The sequence below is a fragment of the Pelecanus crispus genome, chromosome 13 (genome assembly GCF_030463565.1).
Source record: "Pelecanus crispus isolate bPelCri1 chromosome 13, bPelCri1.pri, whole genome shotgun sequence".
NCBI classification, from domain to species: domain Eukaryota; kingdom Metazoa; phylum Chordata; class Aves; order Pelecaniformes; family Pelecanidae; genus Pelecanus; species Pelecanus crispus.
This window is the reverse complement of record NC_134655.1, coordinates 16,018,576-16,045,443: the sequence shown is the minus strand read 5'-3', so window position 1 is coordinate 16,045,443 and position 26,868 is coordinate 16,018,576. Positions and strand designations below refer to the sequence as shown.

At 48.8% G+C, this 26,868-nt stretch overlaps 1 protein-coding gene across 1 annotated transcript in view; it reads left to right on the top strand.

Annotated features, from left to right (window-relative positions):
* The window catches only part of GPC4 (glypican 4), a 67,813-nt gene that overhangs the window by 7,830 nt on the left and 33,115 nt on the right, over positions 1-26,868 (top strand). The window contains 1 exon segment of the mRNA XM_075720645.1: positions 23,794-23,952. Within this exon segment, the coding sequence (XP_075576760.1) occupies positions 23,794-23,952 (159 nt within the window).

Sequence of the window (26,868 nt, the reverse complement as noted above, 5' to 3'; positions counted from 1 at the left end):
TTGTGGGAATAGGAACTGTTCTTATACAGGCTTTCGGGAGGTGAAAATATGCGGCCCTTACACATTGTCAGCATTGTTGCTGCTTTTTTTTTTTTTTTCCCCTTCTTTTTTTAAAAATGCTCATAGGAAATTGGCTTTGGTAATTGAGTTTCTACAGAACCACAACATCCAATAGCTGTTCCTTTCCAGGGGTCACACTTAGGTTAGTTTAACTAATGTGCAGTCGGTTTAACCTCTTGTGGTTTGTAGTGCTATTCGAGAAATTACTGGTGATTTGGGGTGTGTTAGAGTAACAACTTCACAGGAAAACCCCAAATGTCAGGGTATCTGGTTTTCAGAGAGCCCTGATGGCTCACCCTGTGAAAACCGGGCACCTTGTGGTACATCCCTCGAAGGGACGTGCTCGCATCCGAAAATGTAGTTAAAGCCTTTACGGCCCGTTGACTTTCCTTTTGAAAGAAGCCGAAATAACCCTTGGCGAATTGTTTACCTGCATTGACTTACAGCATCCTCCTGCTTCGAAGGACCCTGCAGAGCCCGTGCTGGGTGCTCGGCGCTGGGTCGCATCGCCCCATGCGGCCGGTCCCCCGGCGGCGGCTCTGGTGGAGGAGCAGCAGTGCCCTGGGCCCCCAAATCCCCGGGGTTTTAGGGGGTTCGCTGGCAGCGGAGGGCCAGCTTTAAGAAATTATGAGCTGGGGCTTTAGCTTGGTAGCATTAACAGTTTGGTATAAAATGCTCTATGTTGCAGGCTGTGGTGACAGAGGGTGATAAATCATTTCTTGGCTGGTGCTACAGGTTCCAGTAATGGTGTTTTAAAAAGATTACGTGGGTTTTAATACAAACTTTTTGCTTCTTTGTACTCTCCTCTTTTTAAAGAGCGGAGCCTGTTTTGATTCAGCATTCTTGGGACATAAAGATGGAGCCAGGATTTTTACTGGGCTGAAATGCAGTTTTTTGCTTCTCCTACAAACATGAGGATCTTGTTGGAGTGTCTGTATAGCCAGCTGGCTGGCAGTGTCCTCTTTACAAGGGAGCGAGCTTGCTTGCTTGTTTTAAACGTAACTTTGCCCCCTGGAAGATTAAAGAGCAAGCAGCTTCACCCAGCTCCGGTGGGTGCTGTTAGAAAGAAATTTGTGGTAGGGAGAGACGTTGCATGGTAGCAGTAAGCGGGGAGAAAAACCTCCTGTACCCTCCCTGGCTTTCCTTGGCCCGTTCCCATGGGAGGACAGGGCATTTATGTGATCAAAGAAACCAGCACAATTATAAGCCTGATGGAAAATAATTCTCTTGCCAGGTACGTGTGGGCACCTGGGCGGGCTTTACCTTTGCTCTGAGTAGCGCAGGGTGGATTTTTTTTGCCCCTCTGCCAACCTCTGGGTTTCTAAAGCGTGGTGGCCGGCAGTTTTGGGGGAGCACAGGGAGCCCAGCTGGACGAGGCAGTGAGGCGCCAGCGGCAATGCCCCCCTGCTAGGGCAGAGGCACCGGGAGCGGGCGGCTGGCAGAAACCCAGCATGCAGCTCAGCGGTCAGAGTGGTGCCACTGGGTTGGCTTGGACTGGAGGAAACCAAACAGGCTTCCTCTTGAGTTTTGGCTCGGTTCAGAGACGGAGCTGAGGGTGCCGTAGGACCGCATGCTTTTCTTCTTGGTGGAGGGAAAAATGGTTTTGATAGCGTCTGCTAATGATTCAGCGCTGTTGACATAATAATTGTGGTTCACTTTCATTAGCTCTCATAATGAGATTACTTTCTTGTAGTGCAATCGCTTGCTGGTTCGGTTTTACACGCTTCTGCGTCCCCGCTCCCCGAGCACGGCAGCGGGCTCGTGCCGGGGCGGGGAGGCGGCGCGAGGGCTTTGAGCCTGCCTGGCCTCCCTTCCCCGGCTCCGGGCGCGGAGGAAAGCTCACAGGTTGTCATTGCAAAGGAGAGGAGGTGAAGGGGGCTTGTATTGCCGGGACAACTTCTGAAAGACCCAGGTGGCGGTTTGGAGCATCATAGCATCTTAGCAGAGTTGGGCTCAAATCCATTTTGGGTGACTTCTCAGTACAGTGCTCATCTTCATACTAAAAACTCTTGGGTTTAGCTATTGGCAAGGGAGGGAATCCACTGACCTGCTTCCGCTGGGAGGAAGAAGCCAGGTCCTTTTGCCTCCAAGATGCACCGCATCAGAAGCACTAATGTGTGACGGTCGACGTGCATCACGGATGTCGTTTGTGTATACGAAGCTACTGGATTAACTGCTGCAGCCTAACCTTGATATAGTGCTTGTTTGCTTCCTGTGCCCGAGTAATTGCGGACGGCGGCGTTGCTGTACGACAGGCTGCCAGTGCCTGCCTCCGCAGCATCCTGCCGTCTGAGCGGCGGTGCCGGGTAGCGCCGGGGGATAACACCCACTGCTGAGCTCTTATTAAATAAATTATGTCACTGGGAGGAGAATACAATAGCATGAGCGCTACCTTTTGAAAAGGTAAGGTTGGGTGTTGTTTTGTTGTGTTTGGTTTTTTTTAACCTTTCGAGCTTAATAGCGGATGTGTTATGGTTTCAGAGCAGCTCTGACAGCAGAGCCGAGTGCTGGCAGGCAGGGCACGGCCGGCGCAGCTGACGCTGCGGGTGCAGCACTGCTCCGGAGCAGGATGAGTCCCCGCGGGGCAGTGGGTGCTTGCCCAGCGGGCGCTGTTAGGAGCGGGGGGAGCTGCGCGTGTGGCTTTGCAGATGCTGCTTGCCTGTCCCGGGGCATGCACACCCTCTCCCCTTTGGCTGTAAGCAGCCATTTCTTTAGAAATACACCCAAACGATTTGCTGCCAGTGGTAGGGTAAGGGCTCAGCTGCTGGAGGGAGGGCCCGGGCAGAGGATGAGTTGACCACCTTCTCCTTTGCAAAACAGAACTCTTTTTTTTTTTTTTTTTTTTTTTTGGGTTGGGGAAGTTGGCACCGCTCTCGGCCACGTGGCTTCTGCTAATTAACATGAGTTAATTGGAGCTGGTTGGAGAGCCGTGGCTTGGTGGGCAGAGGAGGCTCGAAGAGACGGGGCTCAGGGCTGTTTCTGCCCCGTTGAATCCAGCCTGCCAAAGGGACGCGGAGATCCCGGTGGCAGGCGCCTAGCTAGCGAAACTCCGCATAACTCAGCCCTCCGCTTTATTAAAGGCTCCTTTATACCACTTTTTTGCCATAACCCCCGTGAGAACAGCCAGCCTTTTCAGCAGCCTCCCTTACCGGGAAGGCTCCGGCACGGGGAGCAGCCTGGCTGGCACGGTGCTGCTCCAGACCCGGCCCGGAGCTGCTTTGGAAACGCCGTCTGCGAGCGGGCGAGGATGCCAGGCGAGGCCGGCGCTCCCGGCCGGCCTTTGCCAGCCTTGCGAAAAACCGGGGACCATCCCGCTCGCCAGCCAGCCAGCTCAGTAGGATACTGAAAAATAGTTGTGGCGAGTAGGGGTTAATTTCTAGGTATCAAAATATGCATAAAAGGTTAAAGGAGACTTCCTCCTTGTCAATGAATTATGGCTTTAAAATATTTGCATTCTTTCCTGAAAGATTTAGGAATAATTATATAGCACTCAGGGGCAAGGCATTGCCAGATAAACTTAACAACTCTATAATTTGTACTCGAGGCAGGGTTTCCTGTAAATGATAGCTTTGTTTAATTTTACAATACTGCTTCCAAATGTTTGCTGGGTATGAATTGCCAGCTAAACTGGACTACTGAATCTGGAAGAGTATTTATTTGTTTGTTATTGCAGACAATAAAAGCTGCTGTATTCAGCCAAAACTTGGCATCTCCTTTAAAACTTCCAGGCATCCTTCCCCAGGCAGGTTTGGTGGGGTAGGCGGCCGATGTAGGGTGTGAGCAGCTTTCCGACTTCTCCATACAAAATCCCTGGGCTGCTCTAGGATCTTCTCCTGCTCTGCCTTTCTTTTTCTGGGGTTGGGAAAGGAACGCTGCAGTCGCAACGCACATACTTTATTTCCATTACTCAAAGCCGGAGTCATGCATAGTTACAGCCAAAGACACTTCAGCAGCTCTGGGGATAACAAGATAGCTGACAGACTGGAATGCGGATTTATCAGGGGTAAAAACTGGCAAAATTCCTTATTTCGGGTTCTTCTTTTTAAATAGGCCCTTCATGCTCCTGCTGCATGAGCCCACCACGAGTTTTAACCCCTTGTGTTCTCCCAGCTGGGATGTGTGCTGGGGCCGTCCGTGTGTCTTCGGGGATTAAATTGCTCAGACCCACTTAGTTCCCAGGTGTTGTTTTTAAACTGTGAAGCTCTTCCAGAAATGTTTTCAATGGGGTTTTTATTTTAAAGTGCGAGCCTTTGCACCAGATGTGTGTCTGAGTGACCACAGAATGTAAATTTTACTGTATGTTGCCTTTGGACTGGCAGTTCGGGAGACTACCGTGCAGTTAACATAGGAGGATTGTGCCATGAAATCCGCTTCCTTGGGATCTGATTCATATTAATTTCTTTCAGAGCAAATCTCTTTATTGGCTTCAGTTACATTTTGATGTAGAGCTACTTTTCCTGTGCCTTTGTTAGGACCTGGAAATAGTTATATTGCTATGAGAAATAGGTCATCTTTGGCTCCGTGGCTTTTCAGTAATATATATATATATCTTAATATTCTGAGACATTAAGCAATTTCTTTTTGGGGAAACAAGTTGTGGCAGAAGAAGCACACTTAGAAGTTAAATAGATTAAGTGAAATCCCTCAATTACAGGAGCTAGGTTCAGAAGACAAGTCAAGCTGTTTAGTAAAAGAGTTTCAAGTTAAAATTTAACCTTCCCCAGATCTTCTGCGAGCAGCTCGTGGGGCAGCGAGACCTGCCTGGTGCCAGCGCGGGAGCCCGGGGAGAGGGCTCTGACGTGGCCGTCTGCGGGGTGGGTGGATTTGGAGCTGGTGGTTGTGCCTGTGGTTGTGCGTCTCGACCGGCGGAGTATGAAGAGAATTTCACTTTTTATTGGAAAAGGAAAGGATTGCTCAAGGATTGCAAAACACTTTGTTTTGGAAAAAATGTCCTTGTTTGAAAATAGCACGAGAGCAGGAGGGGGGCTGTCCCTAAGCCTGTGGCAGTCTTAAAAGTGTTTTTCTTACCTGGGGGCTCTGGTGAAGATTGAAGGCTTCAGTGTTAGCTTGGACTTTTGTCCCAGGGTGTCCAGGCTGGAAGGCTACACTTCTCACATCCCTGCCTCTCCTTTTGGTGATGAAGGATGGGAAACTTTTTTCCTTCTTTTTTTTTTTTTTTCCCTTTTTTCCTTCTTTTTTTTTCCCCTTTTTTCCTTCTTTTTTTTTTTCCCCTTTTTTCCTTCTTTTTTTTTTTCCCCTTTTTTCCTTCTTTTTTTTTTTCCCCTTTTTTCCTTCTTTGTTTTTCGTTGGGAGTAGAGTTTAAAATAAGGAAAGTCTTGATTGGTGGGCAGAAATGCTGATCACTGGCTGCGCTGAAAGCACCTGAAACCTGGTTGTGGTCAGCACTTGGGCTCTCCTGGGAGAGTTGCTCCCATGGCTCCTGGTCCTGTCCCCTCCAAGTGCTTTTTGCCCTGTCCCTGTATTTATCCCTTTGGCTGTGCCCAGACCACGTGGATTTGAACCAGTGTGGCCCCTCACTGCTTTGCTGCCGGCGCTTCTCCGGGTGTTTCTTGGCCTGTTTTTTCCTGGTGCACCCACAGGACAGGTTCATCCCCACAGGGGAAGCTGCTGTGCCCACAGCCCATGTCCCGTGGGGCTGCGGTCGTCCGCTGGAGACACCCAGCCCACGCAGGAACGCTGCCGACGGCAGCCCCGCACTGAGGGCTCGCCTCAGCCCTGCTAGCATCGCATCGTGTCGCCTGCGGGTTGCTAAATGCCTCCCTGCTGCAGGGACTGCCCGTCTCTCCTCCGGGCTTTTTTTAGCCGCAAACTTTTTATAGAGTGTTTTTTGCTGACGGAGGGTGCTGGGATGGCGCAGCAGCAGCGGTGGGGAGGGTGGGAGCCCCTCTCCCTGCTTGGGAAGGACTAACGCAACTGGTAAACGCATCCCATCCTTCTAATCAACCATCCCTTCCCTGAGGCTCGCAGCATGCCGGGGGCTGTTTACCTTCCACCAGTGGATTTCGGATGGAGCGCCTAGGAGGTGGATGGCAAAGGTCCTGTTTGCATTCGCTTCTCCCCCCAGGTTGCTCAGGGCCGTGCTTAAAAAGCCAAAATAAACCCCTTCGATGCCTGCCAGCAAATGCCTTGATGCCATTGTCCCCTGCTACGGTAAGGTGCTTTCAGCCAGGCGTGTTGTCTTTTCCACCCTGCTGAAGCTGTTTGCACAAGCCCAGCTGCTGCGTGCGAGAGGGGATCAAAATTCAGGTCTGCAGGTGGGAAGTCTCTGTGATACCTGGGGCTGAGGTTTACCAATCTTGCTCTTTCCAAAATACCTAAGAAAATGTGGCCCCGCGTTGGCTGGAGGTGGGTTGGCCCTCCCGGGTGGGCGTCGGGTGCGTTGCTGGCTGCAGGGCAGCTCCAAGCGCCGGGCCCCCTCCCAGGCTCCGAGGGGTTTCTGCAGAGGCAGGCGCGAGGCCCGGGTGGCCCCACTTGCCCGGGTGGCCCCACTTGCCCGGGTGGCCCCACTTGCCCGGGTGGCGTGGGCAAAGCCACCTCCGACGTGGGGAAGGAGAGGCGCCGTGTTCCCGCGCGGAGCAGTGCCGAGAAGGCGTGTGCCCGTGTGACAAAATGTGTTTGGAAGGGGGGTAGGGATGCCAAAAAGATGGTCTTGTCTTGAAAGGCTGAAGTGGCCTCCGGTGCCCTGCTGCCCTCCCTGCAGACGGTTGTCCTCTGCAGCCGCGTCCTTCGTCTGGGATGCTGCTGTCCCTCCTGGGAGGATTTTGCTCAGACAGACTTGGAGGCGCAGAAGCTGGCTTGCAAATTGTGTCAAAGATGTGGAGATTTATCTGTGCTAACCTGAGGAGGAGGAGGAGGAGTGCCCGTGTGAACCTGCCGGCAGATAAGGCTGGTGTTCACAGCTGCGCCGAGGAGAGCAGGGTAGATAAGGTGTCCTGGAGGGGGGAGAAGGAGGAATTTTTAATTTTGTGACACCCTTATCTTAATCCTTTCTGCCGTCTCTCCCACCCCCCTTCTCGCCTCTACCAGGGTAGGCTAAACTGCTCAGTCTCGCCTTTTCCGCAAACACTGGCCGGCTGCTGGTTCCAGACCCAGGGAATACATTGGGAGTCTGTTCCAGCAGCGGGATGGGTTTTCGGACGTAGGTCGCGTTTTGCTGGCCGAGCACAGTGCGCTGCTTGTGTGAGCTGGGTGGCTTCTGCAACAGATGCCCGGGCTGTTAAAAGAGTAGCACCTGGTGGGAGTAGCAGGCAAAGGTTTAAAAGCACATTTTTTTCAGGTAAAAATCTTATTTACCAACTCAGCTGCGGTCTCAGCTCTGAGGTGGTTTGTTTAAGATAAAGCTGAGATGTGGGAGGTGTAGGGGATGGTTCAGACGGTCACTGGTGCTGGCGGGCTGCGCTCCCGTCCCAGTGCCGCTGCTCCCAATAAATGCCCCCGGGTGAGGAGGCAGCGACGCTGGCATCGGGCTCTGCCGCAGCGGCATCTCCCGGCAGATGTTCTGCCTGCTGTGCCCAGGGTAAAGCAGAGCTGGGCTTGGTGCCTCCTGCTTCTCCATGGCTTGGAAGGGGCCTGCACCCCCCCTTTTTTTTTTTTTTTTTTCTTTTCAGGGGAGCTAAACCCAGGGCTGTGCTGCTTGCTGGAGGGAGGATTTCCACCAGCAGTTTCTCTCTTCCCTCCCCTGGCTCTTAGCTGTGCACTGTGGCCCAATTTCAGGGGCGTTTCAGAGGTCTTGGGAAAGTTGCACCTTGGGTTTTTTGGCACTGGACTTCCCCTGTCTCCTGTTGTGCCACTTATTTGCCTTTCTCCATGCAATGCTTCAGGCTCAGCCGTGTGCGTTTTTGGAGGTTTGTCTTATTTACACGAACAGTTCTCAGAAAGTTCAGCTGAAAAGCAGCTTTTCTTCTGGGAACGGCCAGGAACCACTAGTGTGCAATCTTTGTGTATAAAGTTGCCTTTCTCCGCTTATAAACAGCGGCTCTAGGATGGATGTGCGGTGGACCTGTTTAGATTTAAATCTGACCCACCTCCTTGTTTTTGGTGCTGGCGTCCCCTTTGAGGAACGTGTTCTTTCCTGCCTTTTGCAATAACATGTGGTGTGAGATTTTAACCTTTAAAATGGGGAAGTCATGTCAAACTGTGGTGTCCTGCTGCAGAGAGCAGCATATGGTTTGGTTTTTTTTTTTCTTTTTAATTATTCCCCCACACAAACAATATCATATACACAGATTGCTCATTAATTTCCCGTGCAGCCTTTCTTCTGATGGCCTGGCAAGCCACAGAGAGCCCATCTCGTGTCCCCATAGCCCCTGGAAGCTCTGGGAGGGGGTGAGCTGGGAAGCACACGTGCATGCCTTGGTCCTGCAGCTGCGGTGGAAGAGTTGCTGTGAGATCGAGCTCTGCTGACTGTCCCTCCCAGAACCCTTCATCTGGTCTTGTTTCCCCAACCCTGGTTTGCATCACATTGATGTGAGCTAATTATTTCTGAAACCCCTTTAATTGGTGCCTCTTTCTGGTCCAGCTGGAATTGGGGAATTGTTTCTACAGTCATGAGCAGAGGGAAGATGTGGGGCAGAGCAACATCACCCGTGGCCTTCCTTCCCGGGAACATAGGGCGGAGCTGAGGGTTTGGCAGCATCGCTGGCGTCACCGGTGACGCAAGAAAAAGCCTTTGCGTGCTTTTGTGGGCAGGGCTGAAAAATACAGCGTGCATCAAACTTGCTGCTTTACTGGGTGTTTGCAGTGTGCAGCTGTGTAGTGAGCTGTAGTGTGGGTTCCTGCCGATAAACCTGGAGTTGAGTTGTGGCTGTGATGCTCTGGAAAGCATCTCGGTCGATGGCAGTGGTTCCTCCAGGCTCCTGTTAGGCACAGCTGCCCTGCTGCGGGAGGTTCCTTGCTGAAACATTGGGCCCAAAACTGGAGCAGGCTGTAGGTCTGGCTTGCTGTGGAAGGGGTCTTGCCGGTGTCCAGGCTGAGAAGGTCGTCCTGCACCGAGCTAAACTGGGGGGACGACCAGGGAGCTGCAAGTGTTGGACCAGTGTGAGTGCTCTGCCTTCCCTTCAGTGCCAAAACGGTCTCCATGTTGCTATGAAAATGTCTTGTGGAAAATTTTCCGCTTATAACTGAGTCTCATTTATGTCTGCCCAGGACCTGCTCTTGGACTGAATTTTATTTTCTAAGCAAACGAGGCTTTTTGGTCCTGGGGCGGGCGGGGGGGAATAGCTGCTCCACCAACTTGCAGCTCACCGGCCCTCGGGGCGCTGGTGACCGGGAGCCAGCGAGGGTTTCTGCCAGAGGACATGGTTTGGTCAGCAGGAGCAGCGTAGGGCTGAGCGGCGTGGTGGATAGCGTAGCTTTCCCAAACTGTTTTAGCTTGTGGGACCTCTAGAAATTAATTTCCATGGGGGCCACAGCCCCCTGCATTGCAGGCTTCAGACCACTGCCTATGCGTGTGCTCCCGCAGACCCCTCCGGTCGCCCCCGCACCGCAGACCCCAAACCGAATATGAAATGCTTCGTAAGAGCCAAACCGTCTTGGAAAAAAACCGCGTGGACGCAAAATGCATTCGAAAATCTGGCTTTTTGTGTATCTTTTTCCAGAGTCTCTTAACCTGCTCTAAATTCTCAAGTTATCTGCACTGTTACTGTGCTTGGCAAGCTCTGCAGGCAGGGGAAGGGCTTATTAATGTGGGTTTTTACATAGATAAATGTGCTTGTGAAGTACTATTGACACATGGAAATGTTGGTGGATGCTTAGAGAAGAATCAGCTGCTTTGTGATAGCTCTGTGCCAGTTCCTTCGTTTGAATATCTTTACAAAACTGTGTTGTAGCAAAGCACGTTGTAAAAAAGGATGTGTATTTCTGTGGCTTAAAAAGAAAAAAAAAAAAAAAAAAAAAGCCCAAACCCAAAACCATACATGCACACCCCTCTTCAGTAGTTTTGCGCGCATCGGAAACAAAGGCATCGGCATTTGCTTGTCAGAGCTAATAAAGTTTGCTTGGATCTTAATTTTTCTGCTTGATTTCACAAAGTAATTGAAACTTCCTTTTTGCTGCAAGCTCTTTTTTTTTCTCTTTCTTTCTTTTTTTTTTTTGGTGTTTTTTCTTCTTTTAACTATTCTTAAAAGAACATCTTTTGGTCAGTGAGTTGATGGAATTTTGCTCAGAAGGCAGGCGCGGTTTGAGCGCACCGAGCGACTGGTCAGTCAAAGCTTATAGGACAAATTACTTGTGTCTGCAAGTCATTCCTGCAAGTTGAAAACCACCTAGACCAAATAAACCTTGAACTAGAGGTTTTATAGGAGCTTTTGAGCATGTAAGTGAAGCTTTTGTAATCGCAGTGATCTGATAAAACCTTAAAAACCAGGGTTCCCATAAAGAAAATAGTAGTTCCACTTGAGGTGATAAAACCCACATCTGGTAAGCTTTGCTTGCTACCTCCTGATGACCTGTGAAACAGCAAATACTCCCCGCTCCAGAGGAGAGGACGCCAAACTGCCGATGCCATGCCCTTGCCATGGGGGGGAACGCACCAAAAAAAGTTAATTTGAGAGCAAATCCAGCGGCTTTTGAAGAAGGAGCGTCCTCCCGCTCACATTTGCAGTTGCATGACTCCGGTGTCTTGCTGCCCGCCGCCCGGTCGGCACGGCGCAGGGAGTTTTTAGAGGTTAGGATAAGGAGGGGCCTGAGTAATTGAAAGCAAACAAACAGCTAAGACAAAAAAAGAAACATAAAACAGCAAACCCAAAGCCACAAATAGAAAACAGACTTTCCAGACTGATTAGTTCAAATTTGTTTATTTGAAGTCCCAAAAGTTCGCATCGTTGCTCTTTCGGGGTGTCTCTCAAATTTGGCAATATGTTCACCATGTGTTTTCAGATCAGCTTTTCACAAGAAAGACCCTGGTTTTTGGTGTGTTGGTGTTGCCTTCAACTTTAAATTGAAAGGAGGGTGGCAGGCTCCAAAGACTAATTCGTAGTCTTGGCATGCAGGTGCTGCTCTTGAGAGAATTGCGCTCTGTAAAACTGCTGTTTCGTGGAGGATTTTCCTTGAGCGTGTTAAAGAGTACTGAGCGTTAAGACATGTTACCAATGTATGTTACTTTTTTTTTTTTCCATGTCTCTGGAAACAGGTTTAGGAGTACTGATGCACTTACTGGCTTTGGGAATCAGTGGAGACCTGATAAAGTCTGTTTTTACTTTTGGGTTTTGGGGTGTTTTGGACTGGAAGGTGCTTCCTACCTCCAGTAACAGATCAACAGTGCAGCTGTAATGTATGTATTTTTTCTTACAGATTTGGCTTAAACACCCCCAAGCCCCCAGACAGAGGAATTACAGCTCCAGCCTATTAACAGTTGGCCATTAATGAGTCAGGTTTAAATGCCTTGATTGTGCCTGAGATTTCTAAGCTGAATCCTTTGCATAATATTAGTGTGGCAAGAATGCCTCCCAAGGACGAGCAGTAACTTCCCAGCGCTTTCGCCGTGCCTCTCCAGAAGGAGTAAGTACGTTCTGGGTTGCGCTGATACCATCTCGTGCCTTGGCGCTATCAAAGCGGGTGGAAGCTCCCCACCGCTCCGGCAGCCCGGCTCTGATGTTCTTTCACATCCAGGCGTGGTGTTTATCTTTAACCAAGGCTTGGTTAAACTTCCAAAATAAATGAATGTAGCAGTCCAACTCGGTCTGCTTTGGCGGAGGTTTTCTGGAGTGACTCAAACGTTATAAATATGAAAGTAGCTAGACTTCAAACGCTGCTTTTGGACAAAGTTTTCATAGTTGTCTCCTAAAGCAGCAAAGGGGAACCTTTCCTTGAAGAAAATATTTTTTTTTTTTCTATTTAGCCCCCTTCCCCCTTTTCATCTGCACCCTTTGCTCACGTCTGCCTTCCTGATGAAGACCTAATCAGTGAAGATAGATTAGTCCGGGAGCGTTGCAGCCCTTGGGACCGCTGCAGCTCCGGCGGGGCAGGAGCCGGGAGGCACCGTGGGGTCACCGTCACCGCCGCCGCGGCGGAGGCTGGCTGAGCCGCGCTCGAGTGCACGGAGGAATGCGGTAACAGGATTTAAAGGAAACGTACAGAACTAACGAGGATTAAGGCTAATTGTCCTACGAGGGGTGGCAGGATGCGGCCACGTGGGGAGCGACTCTGTTCTGCAAGGGGAAGTCTGGTAGTTAGGGTCTGTTTGTGGAGGACTTGGGTAGGTTTTGGTTGGTTTAGTCGCTGTATGGAGAAATGGAAAATAGTAGATTGGAAAGGGGGAAAAAGAAAAAAAGGGGTGGGGGGAGGGAAGTTGAGGTCTTCCTTTAAGACTTCAAGGCTATTGGAGCAAGTATTTCTGCAGTTGGTGGGAAACGTCCTACAAATGAGTGATTCTCGCCATGCCTGGGCTCTGTTTTTGCTGGCGTTGCACACTGTTGCTCTGTGCAGGGAGCTGACGTCCCCCAGCTGCTGGGTGCTCATCCTGGGGCTGAGCTGGTAGGAGGCCTCTTACTGAAGGACTTCGTGTGCCACTGAGTTTGTTTTAAGAAATGGCGTGATGCCGTCGGAGGTGTTTTGGGGACCTTGCCTCCCCTCGTAGGTCAGGCTGGTTACTTGGGTCTTGCGGAAAGGCCACGGGTATCCTTTGGCTTGAATAAGGGGGGATTTGGGGAGCAAGGGCTGGTCCTCAGCGAGCCAAGTGGTGTGAAATGCTGGTGGGTGCCAACCACCCGTCACGTGGGGCCTGAGGGAGCTGGGTGGCCAGACCAAAAGAGTTAATCGCAAAGTGTTTCTGTGCTCTGGGGAAGATTGGACCCTGCCTGGAACAAAGCGAAGTTTGCACGTGGCCCAGCCGGAGGATGAGGGGTGCTGCCCTTTGGTGCCGCGGGTGCCAGCAGGACCCTCTGGGCTGGCAGCGGGAGCGCGGCTCCGGGCGGTGACGTTGCGCTGCCGGGTGGAAACTGATCTCTTCCAAACCAGGCCTGAAAAGAACATTGCACCTGGTTGCCCTCATCTGAATGCCGGTGTCGGACACTTGCCAGCCTGGCAAACCCCTCGGTATTTGCCTCGGTGGCGAGGGAGGGGAATCGGCGGTGGCTGTGGGGTCTGCTGGGCAGCGTCATGGGGCGGCACTCGCCCGTGGCTCTCGCAGGTATGGATGGGCCACCTGCCCAAGCGAGCGCGTTCTTCCTTGGCCCTTGGGTTTTAGGCGTTCCTGATAGAAAACTGTGAGCTTTGGACTGCTTCTGTCTTGTGAGGTGCCTTTGGGGACGGTGGGGATGTGCGGAGGCAGGGAGGGTGCCCGATTTCCTGGCGTGAGCCGACTGCTAGATTATAGCTGGACTTTGCTACACCTGAACCCTTAAAGCTTTTCATCTTTTGTTTATGCTTTCAATTACCAGAAGTCGTAACTCCTGCCCCCAAAAACCCCCGAGCAAGCAATACTCTTGCAAGTTGTTTGTCCTCGGTGCAGAGCTTTGGCTGACTGGCTCCGCCGCCCTGAGCGGGATTCCCGGGGATCGGTGGCGCTGGGTGCTGCGGTGGGGGTGGCCGCTGGCATGCGGGGCGGCAGGAGGAAGGAGATAAGGAGTCAGCGCTCTGGTCCAAAGTCCAGGCTGCCTTTGCCGGGTGGGAAGCAAGCCCTGCCGCTGGCAGCTGTGTGGAGCAAGGGACTTGCGTGGGTTTTGCTGTCAAAGCAAGGGGGGCAAAAGCAGGCCTCCTGTCCACGTCACCTAGGACTTTCGGGTGGCCCTGGCTGGTCCTGGCTCTCCGCCGAGCCCCTGCACGCTGCTTGCTGTCCTCCCTGCCCAAAACCACCCAAGGCAGGGTGAAGGAGCGTGTCCTTACAGATGAAAAACATCACCCTGCTACTTCCCAGATATTTGCGTATTTATTTGTACACTGCCCTTCAATTTAGTTGTTTGCAGCTTGGTGTTGTGTGTTTGGGTTGGAGTTTTTTTTGTTTGTTTGGGTTTTCTTCCCCTCTTGCTTTCCCTTCCCTTCTGTGTAAAGTTGGTCTCAGAATTGCAGCAGGTTCTGCAGTGCCTATTTTGGATCACGCAATAGAAAATTAATCTCTCTGGAAGTTAATCAACATCTCTCTTGCATTCCAATTTATAGATTAGATTATTGTTTGTATAAAGCCTGGGATATTTTTTTAATTTTATTTTAGGTCGAAAACAGGAAATTGTGGCTGAATTTCATGAGCTTTGTTTCTTATTTAAGGAATTAAAAACATCTTTAGGTTTTGGGGCTTTTTTAAATTTTTGCTTGGGTCATAGCTGCCAGTTCACATGCCCTTAGTACTTTTATTCCTGTTGGTGCGCTCTTAACAAGTGGAAACGGGAGCTCCGCTTTGTGCGATGGCACATGCTTGTTTTTGCTTTTGCTAGCAGGAAAGCTTCACTTCTGTCAAGCCCCTGTGTAGCTGGCGACATCGGAAGGGTGCGATGTTCAGAGGGGCTGACCGCATGGCTGCGGCACCAGCACCTTGGGACAGCGGTCCCTGCCTTAAAAATGTGCCAGTGGCACCCTTTGGGAGAGCTGTGGCTTTCCATGGTTGTGCAGCGCTCAGCTGGGGAGATCTCTATCAGACAAGAGTGCCTCTACAAAACCATGAACACCTTCTTTTGAGGTTTTGGGTTTGGTCACTTGTTCGGTTTTTTTATCCAAATAAAGCATGATCCCCAGAATCCCTAGCGCTATATGACCTCAAAACATTGCTGAAGCTTTCGAGGGTCATCTTGTGCCAAATCTGGGACTCGCCAGCAGATGACCAGTCTGCTGGCACAAATAGGTGAGCCTGGGTGCATCTCACAAGAAACTACTGTGCGGCTCTGAAACGTGGTTTTGTGCACTGACGCTGGAATCGGCTACGTTTGAAAAGGAAAAGAAAAAAAAAAACCCCTACTGGAAAAGCGGTTGCCAGTGGTGTCCTCCTGTTTCTCCTGCCCATCCACGTGTGGTGCTTGCCTGCACCGGCGAGCGTCCTGGGAGATGCCCAGCCGAGGGGCTGGGGACCGCATAGGGAGAGGGGCAGAAAGTGGAGGGAGAAGGTCTTGTTAAGAAGGAAAAATATTCAGTTGAAATGATGGTGTTTGCGGTGGAATCTGTTTTGGTTAAAAGTTGCTTTTTTGGCAAATAGCCTGAAGCTTTATGGAAAAAAAACCAAGCAGGCATTTTTTTTGGCTTTGTTTTGCCTTCTTAATGGGGAATTTGAGGGAAAAAATGAGAAGTCTCACAAAGAAAGTAACTGTCTCCCAGCCAGATCTCTTGTATTTACTGTTCCTTGTGCCTGAGGCTTCAGTAATTCTATGTATTTGCTGTTCCCAATGGATTCTTTCCCCCTACCCCCCCTTCCCTTTAATTGCATGAAATTATACTTGGTGGGGGTTTTTTGGGTTATCCCTGTAAAATCTGCTGGACAATTTCTGTTGCATTCTGAACTCTGATCACTGGCTATATGCAGGGTGGTGGTTTTCTTTTTTTTTTTTTTTTTTTTTGTCATGACTTTTATTTTTACCTTTATGTATACCCAGAATTACTGACTGCAGGTATTGGGCTTTCTAGCTGTTCCTTGGTGGCTGATGGAGGGACAGGGGCACTGCCTGTCTCAGCCATCCCGGGGACGGGTCTCTTGTGCACCTTGTGTATCCATCCTCCTCACCAGAGAAGTGGGAAAAAACCAAAGATAATTTTCAGCATAACTTGTCCATTGTGTAACGCCTCTCACTTAGGGCACGTAGGCAGAGACACGTTATGAAAACTGTTTCATGCCTAAAGAATTCAGTGATAATAAAGAGAATTTGCATTTCTTCACTCAGCAATGTCAAGTAGGGTTTTTTGGTTTTGTTTTTTAATTAAGAAACAACTTTTGGTTTTCATTGAAGGTTTCTGTCTTAGCTAGAGCCAGGGAGAATCCTCTAGTTAACCAGAGCTGTTTTACTCTTCAGGTTTGCTTAAATAATAAGTTTAATTACGTAGTAGTCTTTTTTTTTTTTTTTTTTTCCTTGCCTTATTTGTATATTCAGTGTGGTTTCTCTCTCTTTTGATGTTTGCAGAAATGCATTATCTTCATCTGTCTGGTTTGTGTTTGGTGTGCCACTAATTGACTCAATATCCTGTTTGTTGGAATGAAAGTGCACTCTATCATGGCATATTTTTCCAGGGTGTAAAACCTCGCAGTATTCGGGCCACCCTGTCGGGAAGGAAATTGTTGGTTGTGCTGTGGAAATGAAGTGGCGATGGTATTTTTCCTCAAGTGAGCAGGGTGTTAACTTTAAATGAACTTTTAAAACCCCGCTGAAGGTGAGATCCTGCATCCTCCTCTTTTGGACATCACCTGCAAAGGGCACAGTCATGGGCTGCAATGTGCTGTAGAGAGTTTTTGGGTTTGGTCCTTGGGGACCTCCACCTGAACCTCTCCGTTGGCCCAGCCTCAAAGGGAGAACCAGGCAGGAGGGGACCTGGGTTGACTGGTGATGCCTCTGGGGTGCCGCGGAGAGCGGGGGCAGGTCTTTGTCTCTTGTTTGGGGCTGAAGAACTGTATTAGAAGCATTGGAAGGGCTCTCCTGGACTACCCCCACCCCAGAAGGATGTCCCAAAATCACTCTGGTCGGGCTCTGCGGGCAGCATTTGCCCAGACTTGGTCCTTCGGGGAGCTTGCTCTGTCATCGGCTGGAAGACGAGCTTAGCGGTAGTAATTTGGACTTGGATGGGTAGATGGCAAGAGCCCTCTTTGTGTCCTAAGTTGCTCTTTCCAGTAAAAAATTAAGGTTCCTAATGTGTGTTTGGCTTAATGTACACACATGGATATAAATCTTTCTTGTTCTCTTCGGTCCCTGACCCTCTTGGCAGTAAATTTGGGAACCCGAAGCTGTCAACAAAGCGAAATGGAAAAATAGAAGCCAGACAGACCTTGGTTGTGTACGATATTTTAAGTAACTGTAGGTACACGCTATGGAAATAATTAGGATTATTTGTTGTGTTGAAGGGAGGTATGTCACTGAGGTATTGTGTGTGCTGGCATTCCCTGCGCCTGCAAGATGGATTAGCAGCTGAGTTAACAGATGCAGTAAAGCTCTACTGAAAATAGTTCACTGTTGTTAAGCATAGGTGAAAGGGCTTTGGTTTGGGTATCAAAGAGTGTATTTTGACTGCTTGACAAGTTTGCAAAAAAAAAAAAAAATCATTTCAATATTATAAGCTTTCTCCGTGAGTCTAGGGAATTTTTCTATGCCATTAGAGTAATCAGCAAAAAACTGAAACGCACGTTGATTAATAACCTAAGTGGAAGCACGGGGGAAACAAGTGGCTTTAACATTAATAAGGCAAATAAACCATTTATATAAAACGGTTGCTAATTGAGTGGGATGTTAAATATGCTGCACGCTGGCACACACTGACGAATTGCGGTACTTCCATAACCCTACCAGTCAGCTTTGGGAGCCGACTGCACATGAGGATGTCTTCTGGCTTAAAACTCCTGGATGGCCGCAAAAAATGGGTGCAGTTGGAGACGAGGATCCATGATGGTCAAATCCGGGACCAGGGCTTCTGTGGCTGTGGAAGGGCTGGACGCCCCGTGCCTGGGTTTGGGTATGTGGGGTGCCTTCCCTCTTTTGGTGCCTGATGGGTTTGAGATCCCAGTGAGAATTGCAAATGTTTTGAGGAGGGAAGGAAGGAAAGCTGAATCTTGTTGTGTGATGGTAGCCTTTAGGATGGGAAATGATTTGTATTGGAAATGGGGTGTGTCATTTTGTGTCCGATGGTGGAAGGTGTAGGGAGGAGGCTGCACAAAGCAATTCTCCTGGAAGTGCATGGACCATGTTTGAAATAGTGGTTCGGGCTGGAAACAGCACTGTGTGCTCAGGAGCATCGAGGGAGGTACAGCTCCAGATGTCCCAACCCGGTTTGACCTGCTCTGACCAAGGGGTACCAGCAGCGCTGCATTGTTTGCAGGATGTGAGCTTAGAAACTTCCAACTCTGCTCCCTTCGTGGATGCATCGCCTCCGTTAGCAGGACCTCAGTGCTGTTTTACATCTCTTCCTTCCTGGCACGCGACCATCTTGGCAGGAGTATTCTCCCTAGTAAAATAAACACAAGTCCCACAGCAGCACCGCTTTAAAGCAAGCGGAGAAGACTGACCACCTGGTGAAAAAGAAGTACTCCGATAAGAGCCATCAGCTAAAAATTCAAGTTTGCCGCTTATGCCAAGCGAAAAGCATGCCTTCAAGCAGCGTGTGTGTGTGACAGCCTGGGAGGAGACAGTAGGGTCACTTTTTTTTTTCCTCCCTTTGGTGTCTGCAGCTTAGTGTCATTTCACCTAGAAATATTTATGCACCAATACTCTGCCTGCATTTCTGTAGTGCTCTTCATTAGCAAGTGTCTAAAAGTAGCGCAAGCAGTGATTTACAGTGACTCAGCCTTGCCTCGGGGTGCAGGGACTGCTGTGGCCGTAGGATGTGCGGTTGTGCCGATAGCTCATAGGGGTTACGGCAGTACCGCTGCAGATGGGCGAGAGCTCGTGGGCCATTCCTGGGGGTGCTGAGCATCCCCAGCCCATTTTGTAGCCAGGAAAACTGGGCAGGTTTTGGTATTTTGGGTACAATTAAAGGTGATCGGATTGGGTGGATGGTTCGGTAGCCTTGTCTGTCTCAATGACTCCGCTGGAGCCGATCACAAGCTCACACTTTTCTTTTTTCTCCCCTTGTTAACGTGGGGCCGGAGCAGCGGAGCTGTGCTCAGGCGTGATGCTAGTGTTTCTTGTCATCTTTGTTGGGGGTTTTGTAAAGCCTCGGTAGCATGTCAATTATATATGATGGGTGGAAGCCTAATATTCTGTGATAATTAGAAGGCAAGTCTAGTGTGAAATCGGATTAGAGCCCAGCATTACAGTCCGGGATTCCTTTGGTAGTAGGTTCAGAGGAAGTCATAAAACCCTTTTAAAGATGACACAAGCCAATGTGTGCTAGAGGGAAGAGGCAGAGCGTGAAGCCAAAATGGTGGCCCCGCTCGCCAGTCCCCAGCAGCGTTCGCCTCCCACTCCTCCACCAGCCCAGCTTACCCCAGCCTGTTCTCTCACAGGGGAGCGAAGTCCAACAGTAACATCTCGGACCATAAACTGCTTTTGGCTTGTTTACCGAAGTGCAATGAAAGGCTGGACTGTGTACGGGAGTGTTCTAAAGAAGTACCCCTGCCCCCTGCCTCCCAGGGAACCACTCCTAAAGTTTAGCTAGTTTTACAGCTAGGTATGCTGAAAGTATGAACTTGGTCAAGGCAAGGAGAAGCGAGCTGGGAAGGCATGTTAGGCATCCAGAAACAACATTTTGAAAAGATCTTGGAAAATTGTTCAGTGAAGGGAACTGCTTTTCAGGATTACGGAGCCCCTGAGTTTGCGCTGCACACTTACTCATTTGATGAAAACTTGTTTTCCGACACATTGCAAAATAGTTACTTGATTTGGAAGAAACTCCATGTGCCTGGAGTCTGCTAAATGTGGCGTTTCTGTAATGGCTTAAATCATAAGTTTGCAAGATTACCTTTCTGAGCACATTTCCTTGGACGTACAGATGGTAACATTGTGTACCATTGCATTTCTATCTTTAAACCGCCACCTCGGTTCCCCAGAGGTGTGCTGTTAACTAGCCAAGGAGCAAGCGTCTTTTCTAATTTTCATCCCTCATTTCTCTCTCTGTATTCATATGTAATATAAAATAGAGAGAAAGTCTTGCTGCGACAGGCCATGGGAAGGATCTGCTGCAAATCCATGACAAGTTGCAGCGATGGTGTGCATATGCAGTAGATATTTGGAGTCGTTCTCTGCTACTTAAGCTCCTTTTGCCATGCAGCCTCCGACGTGTTGATTGCACACCCTGCCAAACAATTCAATAAAAAGCCTAACTTGAAAGGAGGCTGTGGCAGAGTTATATTTTTGCTGTGCTCACATGGTGATAAATTACAAAAGCTGCCGAGTCTTTTACACTCAACAGTAGATGAAGAGTTGCCTTGTATGGGCATTGTTTGATGAGTTTTAACTTGGGAAATAATTATTGCCGAATGTGCCCTTGACAGTGAGTGCACACCATGAGTGTTCTTTACAATAAGATACATAAACATTAGATCTCTGTTTAAGTGGGCCTAAATACTCATATTTTTCACTCCCTTTTCCTTAGAGGAGTTCACTGCCAGTTGGAAAAATGAACAGCGTTGTCTTTGGTCCTGGCTCTAGGTCAGTGTTTTGCATGTGCATAAGTGGTCCGTGCTCATGTGGACCACTGGCCGTGGCTGCTTTCCAGGCTTTGTTTTCATTCCTCTGCGTGCCGTGGTTGTAGCACTGTTGTGTTTTGAAGCTGTTGTCTGATGCCGTGCTTCGGGGTCTGTCTGTGGAGGCGTAAGCGGTTCCCAACACCGCAGCCGCTCACCGAAGGGCCATGTGATGGATCCATCACCCGAGCAGGCAATGAGATGCTGGGATATTGCATTGCTCTCCCTGCAAACTCAGGTGTGGGATGAGTGCTGTGGACGGATGCTGAGTGGATCAGCTCTGCTAGCTGATTTAAAATCAAGGCTAGACATGAGATTTTTCGCACACTGTGTCAGTGCCTGTTGCTTTGCTCAAGCGAGGATATGTTCTCGGGGATGCAGAGGTGCTAAGGACATCCCTCCCCGTGGGAAAACGGGGGCCCCGGTGTCTTCCAGTGACTTTCCATTGATATCTCCCACTGTGGCGTAAGAAAACTGCAAGAAAAGCAGCCCACAGCCCTGAACTTTCTGTTTTTAACACTGGGTAACACAGTGCATCCTCCTATGATTAGCACCGAGTAGCCGGAGCTCCTCAGCTCCAGACAGAGCTAATTCTTGATCACAAGCCAAGACCACATAGTGCTGACATGACTGAGAAATATCTTCCATAATTAGATTGCTTGGTCATTCATTTTTGAATGTCTGAGTTGCATTTTGGAGCATAATTTCTTAATGATCAACCAAACGGGGTCTGTGCAAGCTTGATTTACTATCAGTAGTGTTCTCCTTGCTTGGCTTTGCACGTGTGTCCTGGAGAAGCACCATGGAAATCTGGGATGAGGGGGGTCAAAAAAAAATTTTGCTTTGTAACGTCAGGTGGGATGGTAACTTTAGTTTAATAGTATAAATAGATATAAAACTGTTACTTGTATTTGTGAAATACATTGGGCTTTTATGTTTTTAATCATAAATTGGGGTAGTTGTTAAAACCACTGTTTTAGGGATCCCAAGGCATCTGTGGACAACTTCAGAAGTGTCTGCAAAGTCTAACTAGGAGAGGAAATCCCACTGTCAGTAGGTTTGAATTTGCCAAGTTAGGGTAGAAGCTTACCCCTCCAACACAAAAGAATGGCAAGTGTGTAAGTCGTAGCCACCAAAGGCAGGCATGCATCATGGACATGGTACTGAAATCTGAAGTGCATTTCAGGTAAAATACTTCCAACATACTTTCCCCCCCCGCCCCCCCAAGAAATTAAGAAAAAAACCCGTTTCAACACTTTTGAAATGAAATTATTTTGACACCGCAAAACTAGCCATTGCTCTAGCTGTAATTACTGCTTCGCTGCTGTTTATTTGTTTCCTGTTGTGTCTAAGAGCCTTAGTCCTGTATTGGAACCAAAGCAGAGATTTAAAGTGAAATAAAGCAGTGGCACTTGGCCACTTTCTTTTTTTAATGCTTGCTAGTAAGGCAGGCTTATAGAGGAGTCTGCAGGCGCGTTCCGGAATGGATTTGGTGGCAGGATCCAAAAATCCTGGGTGCACCTCTTCCTCTCTTTAAATGACTTATCAAGCTAAATGGAGCTGCACCCCTTAATGCCATGTATTTGCTGCTGGGGGTGCTCCTCTGAGATGGGAATAAATAAGAGTCCATGAAAGGAAAATATATCTGTAAGGAGATAGTAAGATTTTTGTGTGTTTTCTGAAGGCTGTGCCTAAGCAGTGTTGCTTCCTGTAACAGACTCTGAGCTTTCTGTAATTCAAGAGCTGCGGATGGTCTTGTGCAATAAATTAGCTGTGGCAGAATTATCTGTTGGTCAAGGTCTCTCTGTAATGCCAGGGAAAACAAACAAACCCTGTAGCGCAAAAGGAAAATAGATTTAGGAGGAGAGGTTCTTAGGAGTTATATATATCTATATAAAAGTATTCATATATTATTTTAAAATGGTCCTTAAGTGTCTGAAAGGAGAGATACTAACATTTCAGGGCTAGAAAGTCATGCAAAGCGATGCAAAGGTTCAATAGCTGGGCAAATGACGTTGTTATGAGATCTTGCACAAGGTGGGCAGAGAAGCAACTGCTCCTGTTAGTCATGGGCAGGCTTTCTTTTGCACTGTGAAAAAATTACTTTTGTTTTAGAGAAACTCACTTCTGATGCTCTAGCAGGTAGAATGGCTCTTCATTAAGTGCATGGTTCGCAGCCTGTCGTGAAGAGGTTATTTTCTGTGCAGGGGCCTGACAAGTCCTTTGCAGCTCTCCCCGAGAGTCTCTGAACCGTGGTGGTGGTTGGAGGTTGTTGGTGGCTTCCAGGGTGCGAGCAGGTAGGGAAGAGCCTTCGCTTCTCCATCTGCTTCCTCAGGCTGAAGGATAAGGTTTGTCAACGGGGTGTGAAATGGAAGAGAAGGCAGCAGCTTACATGTAGGCTGTGTCTTTAAAATACCGTCTAACGCGGAAGGATGAGTGTCTCATCCTAACTGCTTGTTTTGATCATATCTTCAGCGCTGACAAAGATTTGCACAATTTGCCCAAGTTAGAACCACTTCAGCATCAGCCCACCTGCCTGTGATGGTGCCACATTGTGGGACCTGTCAGAGAAGCTGGAGCTGAGGATTGCTGCGCAGAGCTTGTCTTGGCCCACAAAACCTGGCAGCAGTGTTTCATTGGTGGTGCTGGAAGAGGACAGCTTCATCCTGCACTGCAACGAGATGCTCTAAAAGCAAATTAGATGGGGCCAGATCCTGTGCCCAGATTGTCTGTGAAATTTTGAAATGCAGCTATGGTAGATACTGAAGCACTTTGATTCCTCTGACCAAGCCAGATGTCTTTTAGGAGAGAATTATCTTTTAGGGTGAAAGAGGAAAAATCTGTGTGAATTCTCCAAAAACAAACACCCAATTTCGCCCAGGCTGATGACAGAAAACTGTAAAATTAGGAGCTGAGCAATACAAAGCTTTTTCATAAGCTGTTGCATAAACCAAGTGTGTTTTAATATCAGTGATAACTGTTTCTGAGAGAGATTACTTCTCCTGTGATAGTTGGAGGTAGGGGCGTGAAGAAAAAAGGATTTACCTGTGCAAAAAGGACTATTGCTGTTGATATTGTGTTGTGTATTGACTGAATGAAATGGAAATAATTAAAATACTCGGCAAAAACTGCATAGAAGATAGCGTAGTGTGTACAGGTCAACTTTCTGGTTCTTCAAATTATACCATGCAAGAGCAGTATCTGTTTATTCCGTTTATTAACTGAATAAATAAGAGGACACTTTTTAATGTTCTTGCAGAAAGACAAGAGCTGGTAGTTAACATGTGCTGCTATAAAGTTCCTCTGCAGAATCAGGTTTTGATATGCCTGGTCCAGCACTTGCAGTGAGGGGGGGGTCTCCTTGGGAGGAGATGGTACTGCGGGTCCTCGGACCCCCTGCCTCGCAAGCCGACCTCTTTGCCCTTGCATAGAGAGTCCTTTTAACTCAGGATATTTTCTTCTCTGCTTTTCAGGTGACCACTTGAAAGTCTGCTCACAAGGCTACACATGCTGCTCTCAAGAAATGGAGGAGAAGTACAGTCAGCAGAGTAAACATGACTTCAGAAACGCCGTCGTAGAGCTTAGTAATCACTTACAAACCATGTTTAGTTCCCGATACAAGAAGTTTGATGGTGAGTGCAGAGACCTTGAACTTGCTCTCCTTGGGATAAAATGTAAAAAATCCCCCTCCTGTTGTTCTCTATGCAGTTGTTCTGCTCCGCCTTCCCCTTTACTGGGGAAGTTCATGACTCATGGCTCCGAGGGCAGAGCATGCCTTGTTTTGCAATCCTGTGAGAGAGAAATATTTGCTGATTATGGCTGCTTGTTTCCCAAAGAGAGAGATCTTTCTTTCTGATTAATCTTTTGAAAAAACTTTTTGCTCTTAATGTAAGATTGCAGTTAGTTTTGTTGGTACATCCCTACAGTGCGTGTAATTGTCACATGCACATCTTGCAGCCCCGATCCACAAAAATGCTGATCTTTCCCAGTGCGTTGTGAACCAACAGGATTTGTATCCATCTCACTTAGCCTTAGGGGCTAGGCAGAGCAGGAGATAAATACAGAGCTAGTTTTGTGCGGAGGCCGAGGGTTCAAGTGTGATGCAGGGTCAGAAGCAAAATGAACAAAGTCTCAGCTGAGTTCCCATCGCTCGAGTGACACTGACTGCTGACTGATAAGCAAATGACTGGTGTTGGCATTGCCCTCGGATCTGCAGCAGCGGCCCATCAGACTGGGTCTCCATAGGGCATGCCCCGCTCATGGGAGCTGCAGGAAGAAGCTCCTTCTGGAGGTAGCTGGCACACACCCTCCAGCATTGCCCACCCTGCAGCCAGGAACCTTTCTTTTGAGGACGCATTGGTACATCCCTCTTGCAAACAGCTGAAGTTGATGCCCAGGTGTTGGGCACAGCACCCATCTGAGGTCTGAGCAGCATCTCTTGGTTTTGCTGCTGAGCTCTCAGTCGTGGCAGTTCCCATGGGACTCTGCAGGTGCCTCAGTGCTCCTGGTCACTGCGGCCCCTGCGCCTGGGCATCCCCAGGAGGGAGGAGCAGGGTGTCAGGCTCCTGCCTGGGTTGTCCTTGTTGGCTGGGGGAATGAGGTGACACGCAATTGCACATAGAAATACCTGAAGAGTCAGGTGGACTGGGGTGCTGAGACTTTTGTTCTGCTTGTACATCATTGTCACTGTCTGGTAGTAGAGGGCAGTTCCACTGTATAGCTCCTCTGGACCTTTTTCTTCGTTGTTCGGTCATTGGTTCAACATGGATTTTCCACTAATATCCCAGAGTCTGTGCGTTGAACCTCTTGGGGACCTCCTCTACTCTACTGCAGCAGGTAGCAGCCCCTTTCTTTCAAAAGGGATTGGCACTCAGGTGAGTGAAAAAGTCCCTGGGTATGAAACTGCAGTGAGTCAAAGTGGAATTACGTAATCATCTTGATAGTATCTAAATCTGCTAGCTAAATATTTCCCTCTTAACCTCTGTTGTCTCTACCTGCTGGTACACCAAAGGGGTGATAGAGAGAGAGAGAGAGAGAACCAAAGTGTCTAGACTTGCAAGCTTATTAAATGCAGAACAAGACACTTAATGAAATCCAGCCCATAGATAAGCACTTTCAAAGAGACCAGAGGAACAGCATCTGCTTCACCTTAAATGAACGACGAGGCTTTTTGAAATGCAGCATTGAAAACAAAGAGCATGCATGGTTCGCTGTGTTAGCATCCCTGATGCGGTGCAAACGTATCGCTAGGTGTGTCTGCCCGTTTGTAGGGTGAGAGTTGGCTGCAGGGCTGCATGATGGCAGGGAGATACTAAGCTAAGCTGGATACCTGTCAAAGCACAAGGCTTCAAAATGGGTGAGCTTTAATAGGAAGCCCTGTCTGAGCTGTTTTGTGTGTGCTACGTGGCTCTCCCGTCAGCCCCTCGCAGTGTGCCCTGCGCTGGTCTCATCCTGATCTTAGCCCTGGGAGTCCTTGACAGGCAAGTCTGGAAGGGGATGGTGTGATCCTGTTGCTGGAAGCTGGATTTACTGTGCCCAGCCTGTCCCTGAAGGGTGTTTCTCTGCCCTGTACAAAACTAAAAGAAGAATTAGCAACCTCCTCAGCTTGTCCCCAAGCATAATGGTCCCGTCTTTGAGCGTTTGCTGATGTCAGATCTCAATCTTCATTTGCTGCAGACAAAGCTGATTTAGGGATTTTTTTTAATCTTACCTGGAGTGGAAGCAGGGAGTAACTGATTACTATCCTCTGTCATTTACCTCTTGGAAGACTTTTAATCATGACTGCCTTTCTTCCTCCAGCCCAGTCACCTGGAGGCTGAAGGTACCTCCTCTTCAGCAGCATTCTTGTTGGTGGCTCGGGCAGGTTGGGGAGTCTCCTGTCTGAGGTTCTTGAACTCTTCTGCAAAAATTTTGGAGTGCTATGCCCTAGACTGCTGTGGTAGTTTTGTTGGTTTGTTTTTAAGAGCCTCCTACTGAGTGATCGGCTGCTTGTGGTGTGGTGTTTCCTTCCTTCGGTCCTGGTGCTTGGTCATTGGGTCACCTGTGGTCTGTTCTGCCTTACACGTTTGGGTTCTCCTTGTCCAACATAATTCTTCCCACTCTTTTTGGTGTAACGTGCCCAACCTACAGGAGAGGAAGATGATCAAGACCCACATATTTGTCCCGATCTCTAGGTATGAGATTTGAAAAGCATGGATCCTCTGCAGAGCTCTTCCTCTGCATGGGCCAATGCTCTGATTTTAGCATTTGCAGCTCTTTAGGGCTGCCTCATTGCTAGTAGCTAAATCTATTCAAATGAAAATAAAGCTGACAAGAAACGAACCATGCACCTTCCTCTGTTTAAGGAGAAATTCTCTGCACTACAGCTATGTAGAGGGGCCTAAGCAGGCAAGAAGAGTTATTGCAGAGACTGAATTCACTTAACCGGTCTCCCAGCAAGTGGGACAAATGCTGCGGAAAGGCTGCTCCAGGGTGCAGCTCAAGCAGCAAACAGTGTCCTCCAGCTCTTTCAAAATCTCTGTTGCGGGTTCTCTGGCTGCTAATCTCTC